At 47.1% G+C, this 14,095-nt stretch overlaps 1 protein-coding gene across 5 annotated transcripts in view; it reads left to right on the forward strand.

Moving 5' to 3' along the window:
• The first annotated feature begins 1,923 nt into the window (after window positions 1-1,923).
• Window positions 1,924-14,095, forward strand: part of ACACA (acetyl-CoA carboxylase alpha) — a 198,250-nt gene continuing 186,078 nt past the window's right edge. For 3 of the 5 annotated variants that reach the window (XM_081844035.1, XM_081844037.1, XM_081844036.1), the window contains exons 1-3: window positions 1,925-2,371; window positions 10,797-10,843; window positions 13,013-13,265. In XM_081844035.1, the coding sequence (XP_081700161.1) occupies window positions 2,247-2,371; window positions 10,797-10,843; window positions 13,013-13,265 (425 nt within the window). In that variant the 5' untranslated portion in view covers window positions 1,925-2,246. Of the gene's footprint in view, window positions 2,372-10,796; window positions 10,844-13,012; window positions 13,266-14,095 lie in introns of all 5 variants that reach the window. The other 2 variants (XM_081844038.1, XM_081844039.1) reach the window with 2 other exon arrangements.

Genomic DNA, 14,095 nt, shown 5'->3' on the forward strand with positions numbered 1-14,095 from the left:
ATATAGTGCTCCCTGCCCCCACAACAAACATTTAAAGCACATGGCTTCCCCCAAAGAATCCTGGGAACCGTAGTTTAAGGGTGCTGGGAATTGTAGCTGTGTGAGGGGGTGAACTACAGCTCCAAGGTTTCTTTGTGGGAAGCTATGACTGTTAAACTGCTATAAATGTGCTTTAAATGTTATGGTGTGGGTGTGAATGAACCTTAAATTCATCATAAACTGGCTTATGGGAGGGTCATAGCTTAGGGGCAGAGCATTTGGTGTGAATGCAGAAGGCCCTAGATTTAATCCCTAGTATCTCCAGCTAGGACTGGCAAAGATCCCTGTCTGAAACCATGGAGAGCTGCTGCCGGTTGGTGCAGACAAGACTGGGGTAGAGGGACCAGAGACCTGCTTTGATATAAGGCAGGTTCCTATGTTCCTTAATTACCTGAGAAATTAATGGAAGGCTTTATGTAATATTAATTGGCTCGGTTTACTGGGCTATTGCCCAGCCTAAGGACAAACCACAGGTCATCATGCCCTTCTTGTGGGGGTAATCTATTCTGGCCGTAACATGACACACACCCCTTAAACCAAATACAGAACAACCTTGCCCTTTTCAACCTGCAGCTACTTCCAAAGCAAAACCTCTTCCTCCATGCTTCAGCGGCTATGCACATCCTTTCTCCATGTGGCAGTGCAGGAATTGGAGGGTCCTGCGGTCCTCCTGGGCTGGGCAAGAACATCAGTCCCAGCCAGCCTGGCCAACACTCAGGGATGAGGGAAGTTGTACACTGAGTGCATCTGGAGAGCCCAAGGGTCCCCACACTTTGGTTAAAATGATAATGCATTGGGTAGTCACTTACCATGTACATCAAGGATCGGAAACCTGTGGCCTCTCCAGGTGTTGTTCAGACTCCGACTCCCATCAGCCACAGCAACCAGCGTAGTCATGGATGAAGGGAGTTGGAGTCCAGTGAGGCCCAGGGTCCAAATCCCTCTTAGCCATGAGCCCTGCCGGGTGACTGTAGGCTGCTCACAGCCTCTCATCCTAACCTACCTCACAGGGTTGTCGTGAGGATGCACCACTTTGGAGAAAAGGTGGAGAATAATTGCAATGTTAAGTAACTAAATGATACCAGGAAGGCTACAGATATCCTGCAAGGCTCTTCCACACATATATAGTGTTACCTCGGGTTACATACGCTTCAGGTTACAGACTCCGCTAACCCAGAAATAGTACCTCGGGTTAAGAACTTTGCTTCAGGATTAGAAATCGTGCTCCGGCAGCGCGGCGGCAGCAGGAGGCCCCATTAGCTAAAGTGGTGCTTCAGGTTAAGAACAGTTTCAGGTTAAGAACGGACCTCCGGAACGAATTAAGTACTTAACCCGAGGTACCACTGTATGGGATGATCATGTGGGCTCTAACCATTCCCCCAAATTCTGGGTGGGTAAGTGGATGCTCTGTTCCAGCAGCCGCAGCCAACGTGGTGCTCTCCAGACGTTGCTGAACTACAACTCCCAGTGACCACTGGCTATGCTGGCTGGGGCTGATGGGAGTTGTAGTCCAGCAAAGTAAACTAGAATCACACATCCAGGGTGGGGCACCCCGTTGTCTGCCTCCTCTTGCTTTATTAATCTCTGCGCATCGCCTCCCTTGCAGTTTGCAGCGGGTTAACTCGCGCGCTCTGCCCAGCGGTCTATTATGAAACTGCTGCTGTAACAGTATGGGAATTGCGAAGCTCCTGGCTCCTCCCACCTGAGTCCCGGGAGCCAACGAGAGGGCTCCCAGGGCCGCTCAGGCCACAGCCATCTCCTCATTGGCCACTCCTCCCGGGGCGTCTCTGATTGGTGACACCCCACGGCTTGGTGTGAGCGCGGGCGGCCAATGAGCGCGGCGCGTTTGCTTGCTTTTGCTTGCTGCTGCTGCTGCAAGGGGACGCGGAGGCTGGGAAAGTGGGTGGCAAGCGAGTGGCTGATGGATGGAGGGTCAAAGGTGATTGATCTGGAGTAACCGGCTTCCCATCACACCACTCCGGTGGCTGATGTTGCTTTCAGCAGACGAGAGAAAAAAAATCAGAATAAAATAAGGAGTGGAGGAAGGGGGGGGGGATAAAGGAGGAGTTTTAAATTATTATCCTTTTCCCCCCTCTCCCCCTCTTCCTTTCAAAGAGATGGGAGGGACTCCGGCATTGAGTGGGAAGGAGGAGGAGCTTTAGGCTGGTGTGTTACACGCACAGGCACCACGCAGACTCTCGCCCTGAATGGGAGAGTGCCTGCCAACCATCTCTTCTGCACCAGCAACAGGACGAGCAGCGCCGCCAGCCTGCTGCGCCGGGCCTGGAGGCTTCGGGGGCATCCCTCCTTTCTCCGCAGAGAGCACCTGGAGGTGAGCACCACGTGGGCAGCAGCCCTTTTGGGTGTCGGGTACCAGTGTGCAGCCATGGTAGCCTTACAATGAAAGAAACGGGAGGTCAGACCCTGGTTTCTTTCTTTCCCTTCCCAGCACCATCCCCGTCTCCTCCTTGTTTCAAGCCCTAGTCCATCTTGCGTGGTTTGAGTGCACAAGGAAGTGGGTCACTGTTGCATGTGTGTCCTCTGTATTGGGGGTGTTTTGGGGTCTAGATCTTGAGGGGGGGAGGACGGCTCCCTGATGAACGAGGAGATAGGAGAAAGTGCTTTTTAATCACAGCCTGTGCCTGAGTATTTCCCCTGTACACATTCACCCCCCTCCCATAGCTGTCAACGTTTCCCTTTTTTAAAGGGAAATTCCCTTATTCCGAATAGGATTCCTCGCAAGAAAAGGGAAAAGTTGACAGCTATGCCCCCTCCCCAGACCCTGAGAACTGTGGTGTAACCCTCACAGAGCTACAGTGCCCAGCACCCTTAACAAACTAGAGTACCTAGGATACTTTGTGTGGGGTGTGATATGCTTTAAATGTATGGTGTGTGCACAGCCACATACACAGCAGTCTGCCAGGATTTGGTCTCTGGCGCCTAAGCAGTTCTGCTTTAAAAATTCTCAGGGAGATTGCTACTCCCTGAGGATTGAGTGGAAGGGGAGAGGAAATAAGATCCCCCCCTCCCCCGTGGAATGCGGATGGGATCCCTAATGAAGGGAGCAACAAGAATTATTTCCCAGTGCAGGAAACCACTAGGGCAAGGAGGAGGACTGTGATGATAGCACAATATATTTATTGTAAGCAGTAAATCTCCAGTTTATTCTAAGCAGGGATGGGGAACCTTTGTTCTTCCAGATGTTGGTGGACTCCCAACTCCCATCAGCTCCAAACAGCGTGGCCAGCAGTCAGGGATGATTTGGAAGGCCACCGATAGGAACATAGCAAATTGTCTGAGCTTCCTATCTTAGTGTACACTGACTAGCAGAGGTTCTTCATGGTTTTAGATGCAGGGCATTCCCAGTTCATCCTGGAGATGCCAGGGATTGAACCTGGGACCTTTGTGTGCAAAGCACACACTGTATCCACTGAGCTATGGCCAGTGTTAGAAATTTAGATATATAAGCTAGGTGCCAAATGGCTCTTTAAAACAAGGTTACAGTCACCAAAACAGAATGCCTAGTTGCCATTTTGGGGTCAGATGGCTCCAAAGTCTTATTTTCAATACAACCTTTTGGTTCCTGAAATTCATTCTGATTGTGCAGATAAAGTATAACAGAATTCTACAGGATATGTTGCTAGTGTGTGAAAATAGTTAAGATCCAAGGATCTTGCATGCACCTCCAGATGGTGGAGACGTCAGGTGCCATCTGGGCACCTGGGCACATTCGCTTGGTTCCAAGTGCCCAAGAGCCAGGTGCAAAATGCACTTGGTACCTGGCGAATTTCTAACGCTGGCTATTGCCCTTCCCCAAGATGTTCCCCACTCCTTTTGTAACTCTGGCATTTGATACTGGAGAGAGATTTTTAAGGAAAAATATCCCCCCGCCACCCATCTTCTGATTGTATTTCTTAAAAACAGATATTATTGTTGTAACCTATCCTGGGACCTTCTAAGAAATCAAAATAATAATAATTCCACAACTTAGAAGCCCCCACAGAGAAAGCCATCTTCCAAGCCCCTGTATACCAATAGCCCCCCCCCTCTAGCTGTCTTAACATCTGCAGGGGTCTGTAGTGCAGGATATGTTCTTTCAGATACAGGCAGCCACCGTTTTAGGTGCCCATGAGATGTCTGTGACCACATGCGTGCACATCGCATCGAACACAAAAGTGATCCAATAATGTGTCAAAAACTCACAAAAGGTGGAACGAGGATGGGTTGTTTGCAGACTTTTTCAATGGGTTTCAAATATACACGATTTCACTTAAACGTGTGGTGCCTTGGAATGTAACCTCAACATAAGTTTGGAGTTGTGTGTATTTGGGGTCTAACTTGTTGAGGGCTTTAAATGCTGGTATAATAATAATAATAATAATAATAATAATAATAATAATAATAATAAATTAATGAGGATGATGATGATGATAAGAATAAGTTCAGAGTAGGTGCACAACGGTGTGGCTATGGTGATGATGGCGACAGACTGGCTGGAGTCTGCATCTGCCCACTGAACAAGATTGCAGGGTACATATATTCCATGTGAATTTGCTTGAAATGACCACCTCTCCCCCCACCCCTTTGGCTATTTTTATTAAGGTCTGCCCTGAGGTCAGGTAATCCCTACTGTGTTTAAAATGATTAAATAGGTTTGGGGTTTTCTGCTGGTCCCCATGATTAAAATCTCAAGCCTGCTAGAACAGTTGCCTTATATGCTTTCAGACTTGGGACTCATCTTTAGTGTAAGCATGCATTTTGCTGGACAGGGGGGCCCTGTATCACAAATTTTGGATGCTGTATATTTTCATGAAAAATAGTTCTTCTCTTGCAACACTTGAGAGTGGGTCCTGACCATAGCTGTCAACCTTCCCTTTTTTTGTGGGAAATTCCCTTATTCCAGCGCCGTTTCCTGCTGCTATCCCGGATTGTTAGATATCCTGTAGACTGTCCCCAGGACAGGTGAGGCTGCTGATCCCTTATTTTCAAATCTGAAAGTTGACAGCTATGGTCCTGACCTGCATCCTGAAGACTAGTGGCCCAGACGCACAATAGATTCAAATAATAGATTTGGCAGATTCCTAATCTAACCCAGTTAGGAAAGGAAATCCAGATTCGAGGTTGTATGGCCTCTCCTTGAAGGCAACAAGGAAGGGAGAGAGCCCACTCCCCCTGCTTAGCTGCTCTTATCTTCAAGATACAGCTCGTAATGTTCAACCCAAAATCTACCCTTTTGTAATTTTCAGCCTGTGAGATCTAGTAGATGTTAGCAAATGGGCTATTGGATTTGGGTAAGGAAGCCCTGTGGACCTTGCCTAGTTCAGCTGTGAACTTGCTGGGTTAGTCTTAAGAAAGCCACCATCTCTTGGGATATTTTGTGGGTTAAGCGTTTGAGCTATGAGCCAGGAAGTCTTAGATTCAGATCTCACCCCAGCCGTGACCTCCAATATTCGCCGGGTTCCTGGTCACCATATCCGTAATAGAACTGTGAGTATCAAAGCCTGAACTTAGAGGAGTTGAACAGAGTTAAGCATACAGATAGGTAGCCGTGTTGGTCTGCCATAGTCAAAACAAAACAAATTCCTTCCAGTAGCACCTTAAAGACCAACTAAGTCAGTTCTTGGTATGAGCTTTCGTGTGCATGCACACTTCTGTGTATCTGAATAAGTGTGCATGCACACGAAAGCTCATACCAAGAACTGACTTAGTTGGTCTTTAAGGTGCTACTGGAAGGAATTTGTTTTGTTTAGAGTTAAGCATGTTGACACTTAAAGAAAAAAGAGAAAGGTCATAGAATTTTCTAATAATTGTTGTTAGGTCAACTACTGATCTATGTCACTGGCTCCTTCCTTTCTACAAACGTCCTGCAGTTCTAAAGTCTCCAAAGAACAGTTTCATTCTTCTGGAAGAACCCACAGGTAATCCAGAGAGGTAGCAATGTTAAGCCTTTATAGTGTCACAAGACTCTTGGCTGTTCTTGCTGCAGCAGACTAAGCAATTTACTGCAGCATAAACTTATCAAGCAGCTGAGCCTGCTTCAGCTACACAAAGTGTTATTCATCATTAAAAGTTAGCAATAAATGTTGTATTGAATAGCAACAAGTGGGAACAGCAACAAAACGTTTCAGTTTGTGGTGTGCTTCTGCTTGGCGTGCCAGCCAGCCAGTCTTCCTAAACTGAGCCCCAAGGCCTCTCATAGAAGCAGAGCAAGCTGCCTTTTGCAGAGTTAGATCATTGGACTACGTAGCTCAGTATTGTCTACACTGAGTGGCAACATCTCTCTAAGACAGGCTTCCTCAACCTCGGGCCTCCAGATGTTTTTGGCCTACAACTCCCATGATCCCTAGCTAGCAGGACCAGTGGTCAGGGATGATGGGAATTGTAGCCTCAAAACATTTGGAGGGCCGAGGTTGAGGAAGCCTGCCCTAAGATCTCAGACTAGGAACCTGGAATCTTTTGCATGCAAAACAGATGTCCTACTGCTGAGCTGAGACCCTTCTCACAGTGGTGGTTTTACCTGATGCCCTAAAACCTTGGCTCTCTTTCAACCTCCTTTTCTCGGGTGGCGCTGTGGGTTAAACCACAGAGCCTAGGGCTTGCAGATTGGAAGGTCGGCGGTTCGAATCCTCGCGACAGGGTGAGCTCCCATTGCTCGGTCCCAGCTCCTGCCAACCTAGCACCGCTCCGGCAGGAAGGTAAACGGCGTTTCCATGCGCTGCTCTGGTTCGCCAGAAGCGGCTTTGTCATGCTGGCCACATGACCTGGAAGCTGTACGCCGGCTCCCTTGGCCAATAAAGCGAGATGAGTGCCTCAACCCCAGAGTTGTCCATGACTGGACCTAATGGTGCAGCGGAAACTCCAATCTTATCTGAGCATTGAACTAGACATTTAAATCTCCACCCACTAGTCCCTTTGCAGGGTTGGCCAATCACTGCTTTTGCAAAGGGACACTCTTGACTGCCTTGATTTCCATCCAAATGACTTGCAAGGCACACATTGCACATGCTTTCTGGATTATGATGCAAGATGGCACATGTACACAGGCTTTAGCATCCCTAGTTGACCCTGATAGGTTGCCACTTCCCTGCAAAGGAGGATTTAACTCAGGAGTGGGGGAGATGTGCCCCTCCAGTTGTTTTTGGACTAACAGAGCCTTCCCTCAGCCTGTTGCCCTGTGCTGGCTCATGAGAATTGTACTCCAAAAGAGACAGAGGGCGCCATGTTGGGGAAGGCTGGCTTTCCAGAGCATTGTGTGAGTTTCTCCTTGTCGTGTGACTCTAGGATGGGTGGTTTGCTCTGAGCCAAGGGAGGGAAAAGATTAAAAGTACTTCAGTGGGTGGGTGCAGGGAGGCGAAATACTTTGTTGCAGTTCTTAAAGTCAATAATATGGGTGTTGTGATATTGGCTCTGTCACAGTGTTGTAATCCCCGTTAGCCTGTGCAATCCTTTAGTTGGGATGTGGGGTTAAACAGGTTGGATGTGTGCCTTGATATTTCACTCACTGATTAAAAAACCCACACATGATTAAATAGAGGGCTGAGGGATTTGCGTTGGTCTTGCTCAGTTTGTCCAAAATATTTCCAGCTTTGGAGGACAACCCACATAGGGCAGCCATCAGCATGGTAATAAAATAATCCTAAAGCGTCACAATCTGCCGTATGGAGTTTCTCTTTTGTGCATCATACCTGCTTGAAGGGATGTGAAGACTGGGGTGTGCCTGTAGGCTTATTTCTATTTATGACATCTTGTATACCGCCCTTATACCTGCAGGTCTCAGGACGGTTACAGCATAAAACCATCATATAAAAACACAAAATACATAGTAAAAATAAAAACAAAAACAACCCGATACTCCCCCTCTCCAACACATTTTTAAAGGGATGTCAATCAGACAAAAGCCTGGTTAAAGAAGAACATTTTTGCCTGGCACCTAAAGGTGTACAGTGGTACCTCGGGTTACAGACGCTTCAGGTTCAGACTCCGCTAACCCAGAAATAGGGTTAAGAACTTTGCTTCAGGATGAGAACAGAAAATGTGCAGCGGCAGCAGCGGGAGGCCCCATTAGCTAAAGTGGAACCTCAGGTTAAGAACAGTTTCAGGTTAAGAATGGACCTCCGGAACGAATTAAGTTCTTAACCAGAGGTACCACTGTATAACGAAGGTGCCAGCTGAACCTCCCTTGGGAGAGTATTCCACCAATGGGGAGCTACTGCCGAAAAGGCACGTTCTTGTGTTGGCACCCTCTGGACCTCTCATGGAGGAGGCACACGAAGAAGGGCCTCAAAAGATGATGATATATTGCAGTTTGAGACACAGTCCACATCCGTGCTATACAATTAAAGCAATACGCTACTACTTTAGCACAGTGGTACCTCGGGTTAAGTACTTAATTCGTTCCGGAGGTCCTTTCTTAACCTGAAACTGTTCTTAACCGAAGCACCACTTTAGCTAATGGGGCCTCTAGCTGCCGCCGCACAATTTCTGTTCTCATCCTGAAGCAAAGTTCTTAACCTGAGGTACTATTTCTGGGTTAGCGGAGTCTGTAACCTGAAGCGTATGTAACCCGAGGTACCACTGTATCATCATTACATCATGGCTTCCACCAAAGAATCATGGGAACTGTAAATTTTTAAGGGTCTTGAAATCTGTGAGGAGACCCCTGTTCCCCTCACAGAGCTACTGTTCTACTTGTAGCAGAACATCTTTGCAGCCATGAAGATTAGAAGCTTTCTTGCATTTATTTATTTATTTGGTAAGTTGAGATTCTTGGGCAGCTGAATTCTTTGCTCAGTATTACACTCTGTGCTCTCATAGAATCCTGGGGGTGGGGACATGCCAGAGGTAAAAGCGGGCACAGTAAAAATTACCTTTCTAACCCCCCCCATAATTACACCCCACTCTCTATAAATCATCCAGTTTAAAGACCCATCCCAGCTAGGCAAAAACACTCTGGGTGCCAAGCAGGGCCACTGAAGGGTGTGATCTGGGGAAAACCCCAAGGGCCAGATAGAGAGGTGCCGAGGGCCTGAGGTTCTCTCACTCTTGGCTTAAGCATTCTAAACCTGATCTCTTCATAGGACTGTGGAAGCAAGTCTTGGGAAAGACCTTGGGTGGGAGCCCGGCTTAGGGCTTTAGCAGAGCCGTGCGGGTGACCCAGAGTGGGATCAGGAGGCCTTTCTGGGTGTGGGTTTGTGTCTCGCAATGGCTGACAAGTGGGCGGAGTATGGCTGCAACATGTGTAGGATGGAGGCTCTGCTGGCACGGCTGGGCAACAGGCACATGTTGGTGCTTGTTGTAGCTCTTGGCTCATCTGTGGATTTGCACTCGTACAGTTGTGAAAAGGAAGTGTTACTACCTGGATGAGGAGGAGTAAGGTTCTTTAAATTTTTGTATGTTCTTTTCCTCCAGGGAGCTGCTTACTCATTGCCACTACCTTTCCTCCCAGCAGCTCACTATTATTCATTACTATTAAGAATTTTAATTAATATCAATTATTATTACCACTGTTAATAATTATTTATTAATTGCCTTCCACACGCATCTTGAGGTGATGTATGCAATACAGACAAAAATGGTAAAAGAGTAGCTAGGGATAACACAGAAGCATATTAATCTAAAAACAATGTTATGGAAAGTGCAGATACAGTGGTACCTGGGGTTACATACGCTTCAGGTTACATACGCTTCAGGTTACAGACTCCGCTAACCCAGAAATAGTACCTCGGGTTAAGAACTTTGCTTTAGGATGAGAACAGAAATCGTGTGGCGGTGGCACGGCAGCAGCAGGAGGCCCCATTAGCTAAAGTGGTGCTTCAGGTTAAGAACAGTTTCAGGTTAAGAACGGTCCTCCGGAACGAATTAAGTACGTAACCAGAGGTACACTGTAGTGGGCTCCAGCCACATCCCAAAAGAGATGCTGTTCCGCAGAACAGGGGCCACCACACGGAAAGCCCTTCTCTGAGCTGCTGCTCCATGATTCTTCCATTTCACAGCTTATCCTCACAGCAGTCCTGTGAGTCAGCTGCTGCTGCTGGGAAGCCCACAAGGCACAGCTTTGCCACTTGTGATCCAGGTCTTTCCCCATTACCTGGTACTGAATCATTTTAACCAGCGATGCCAGAGTTCACACCTAAGAACCTTCTTGTGCAAAGCAAATGCTGCAGCACTGTGTTGCGTTCCCTCCTCCAATAATAATAATAATAATAATAAATTTATACCCCGCCCTCCCCAGCCAGAGCCAGCCTCAGGGCGGCTAACACCAGTAAAATTACAATAAAAACATAATAGAAAAAACCAATTTAAAATACAGGTTAAAATGCAATTTAAAATGCAGCCTCATTTTAAAAGTAGCCCATAGATCAAAACCGTAAGGGGAGGGAAACAGAAGGGTCAGACTGAGTCCAAACCAAAGGCCAGGCAGAATATATAGGATCCAGATCAGTCTGTTTTTGCCCACTTGGCCCAGTTTTGCTCTCCTCCGAATCACAGCAACTCTCCAGTGTTTTAGGCCGAGGACTTCCACAGTCTGACCTGCAAATGCTGGGGATTGAACCTGGGACCTTTTGTCTGCAAAGCAGATTCCCTCCCTCCAAGCTGTCAATGCCTATGGAGACATTTGTGATCTTAGCCTAATTTTTGCAGTCGCTTTTTGTTTTGGCAAAGGCTCTTGATTTCACCGTGCATTCCTGTTCTTCCACACTGACTTCCTGCTGCTTCTAATTTTCCTGTCCTCTCTCTGTGTGTCTCTTCCTTTTCAGTTCCTTCTGGCAGTGGATAACGAACCAAATAACAAGGATCACAAGAGGTCAGCGCCTGCTTTTATTTGCTGCTGTTACTTGGATAGGGAAGCTTTTTAATATGTAATGTTTTTATATCTGTCGGAAGTCGCCAAGAGTGGCTAGGGCAACCCAGTCAAATGTGTGGGGTACAAATAAGAAAATTATAATTATTGTTATTATTTTTGAATTATGGATGCACTTTGTCAGGACTGCGTTGTACAACCCTGGTTTTTAAAAAGCCAAGATGACCAAAATTCTGTACCTAGGACATCACAAATTCTGTAATTTGTGTGTGTGTGTGTGTGTGTGTGTGTGTGTGTGTATAACCATAGAATTGTAGAGTTGAAGGGATCCTGAGGATCACCTAGTCCAACCCCCTGCAATGTAGGAATCTCAACTAAATCATTCATGACAGATGGCCACCCAACCTCTGCTTTAAAATATCCAATGAAGAAGATTCCATCAGCTCCCAAAAGAGTCCATTCCACTGTCAAACAACTCTTCCCATCAAAGAGCTCTTCCTGATGTTTAGTCTAAATCTCCTTTCTTTTAACTTGAATCCATTAGTTTGAGTCCTAGCCTCTGGAGCAGGAGAAAGCAACCTTAATCCCTCTTCCATGTATATAAAGAGGACTTCCACAAGTTGTATAGATCAGGCAATTTTTTAAATTTTTATTTTGCAGAATCTGTGTAACAGTTAGTCGAATTGTTGTGTAATGTACAGTATTCTGGAATGGCGCTTCTGTATTGACTTGGTTTGACTTTATATATGTATATAAATGAAGGAGTAGAAACCCTGGACACAACACCAGCAAGATAGGCAAGCTTTGTGGAACTCTTAATATCAAAATGACTGGATATTTGAGTCCAGTGAGACAGTATCTGTGAAACTCTCTGCTGTGTCAATGGAATGCTCTGAAAAGGAACTGAGAAATTAGACCGGGCAACAATGGTAGTTTTATATTTTATGTCATTAACATGACTTTATCATAACTTTGGAGGCACTGTCCTTAGTTTATGAGTGGTTACCGTATTTTTCGCTCTGTAGGACGCACCAGACGATAAGACGCACCTAGTTTGGGGGGGAGGAAACAAGAAAAAAAAAATTCTGAATCCCAGAAGCCAGAACAGCAAGAGGGATCTGGCTTCTGGGATAGCCTCTTGCTGTTCTGGCTTCTGGGATAGCCGCTGAAGCCTCTCCTGGGCAGTGGGATGAAGTCTCCCCCTGCCTAGAAGAGGCTGCGTGCGGGTAAGCTGCCCTCTGTACCTTCCCCCATCTCCCGCAAGAACCGCATGCTCTTTAAAGGGAGCGCGGTTCTTGGGGGCTTTTCTGGGAGGTGGGGGGAAGGGACAGAGCCGTGCGCTCTGTCCTTTCCCCCCACTTCCCACAAGAGCCGTGCGAAGCCTCTGCAGCGCAGCGGGGAGCCTTCGTCCCGCTGCCCTACGGAGGCTTCGCGGGGGCTATCCAAAAGCCAGAATAGCTAGAGGGAGCGCTGTGCAGCTCTAGCTGGTCTAGCTTTGCACGAAGCCTCCGCAGGGCATGGGGAGCCTTCATCCCCATGCCCTGCGGAGGCTTCGCGGGGCTATCCAAAAGCCAGAATAGGTAGAGGGAGCACTGCGCTCTAGCTTCGGGCGTACCTGTACAAAGCCTCCGGAGGGCAGCGGGGTGCCTTCATTCCGCTGCCCTCCGAAGGCTTTGCACAGCTAAGCCAGAAGCTAGAACAGCGAGACGGAGTGCTGCGCAGCGCTCCCTCTCCCTGTTCTGGCTTCTGGCTTAGCCACGCAGCCTGCTTTCGCTCCATAAGACACACACACATTTTCCCTTACTGTTTTGGAGGGGAAAAGTGCATCTTATAGAGCGAAATATACGGTACCTATTAAAAGCTGAATAAAATTATAAATCCTGCAAAATGACTGAATATACATATGTGTAATGATTTGTATATATTGCAGAATTCCACTTTCATAGGGGCAACTGGTGAATTGGGGGGAGATACAGTTCCAAGTGCTGCTAGAATAAGTGGCTGATGGTTAGCTTATTCTTAATCAAAGCATTTGAAGGTTGTAGTTTATGTGACCAATTAGAAGCAATCTGTAGAGCATTCTTTTAAAGGCTCTCCCAGTTTTTGCTATGGCTGGTGTCAAGGTAAATCTGCAAAAAGCTCAGATTGTTTTTCTTCCCCCTTCACTCTTAGTGGTGCAAACCTACTTTGGAGGCACGATGGGCGATCCCTTGCCGGAGGACAAGCCCCTGGAGCTAAGTGTGCACTCTCGCTTCATCATTGGCTCCGTGTCGGAGGATAACTCTGAGGATGAGACGAGCTCCTTGGTGAAAATCGACTTGTTGGAGGACAAAGAGCAGTCCTTGTCTCCCGTCTCCGTCAGCTCAGACTCCCTTTCTGACCTCGGTCCTTCCAGTGTCCAAGACAGCTTGCCTAATCATATGAGGTACAAAAAGCATTGAATCCTTTCTCTTTTCACACTCTTCTGTCTTACTGCAATTGTTAATCCATAAAAGAGGGATTGAGAGATGGTCATCTGCCAGATAATGTACGGTAATAGTTTATATTACAACTTATTGTTCCTAGGTTTACCTTACTTTTACGTGTATAAGACTAGGTTTTTTTACTCTAAAATAATGTTAAAAAACAGGGGTCATCTTATACACGGGGTCATCTTCCTCTGTTTTCATAAATTTGAGTCCCCCAAAATAGGGGTTGTGTTATAATATAATAATAATAATAATAATAATTTATTATTTATACCCCGCCCATCTGGCTGAGTTTCCCCAGCCACTCTGGGCGGCTCCCAATCAGTATTAAAAACAATACAGCATTACATATTAAAAACATCCCTGAACAGGGCTGCCTTAAGATGTCTTCTGAACGTCAGGTAATTCTTTATCTCTTTGACATCTGATGGGAGGGCGTTCCACAGGGCGGGCGCCACTACCGAGAAGGCCCTCTGTCTGGTTCCCTGTAACCTCACTTCTCGCAATGAGGGAACCGCCAGAAGGCCCTCGGCGCTGGATCTCAGTGTCCGGGCTGAACGATGGGGGTGGAGACGCTCCTTCAGGTATACAGGACCGAGGCCGTTTAGGGCTTTAAAGGTCAGCACCAACACTTTGAATTGTGCTCGGAAACGTACTGGGAGCCAATGCAGATCTCTCAGAACCGGTGTTATGTGGTCCCGGCGGCCACTCCCAGTCACCAGTCTAGCTGCCGCATTCTGGATTAATTGCAGTTTCCGGGTCACCTTCAAAGGTAGCCCCACGTAGA

Source organism: Podarcis erhardii, assembly GCF_964252035.2.
Source record: "Podarcis erhardii genome assembly, chromosome: 16".
In the NCBI taxonomy this organism is placed as follows: Eukaryota; Metazoa; Chordata; class Lepidosauria; order Squamata; family Lacertidae; genus Podarcis; species Podarcis erhardii.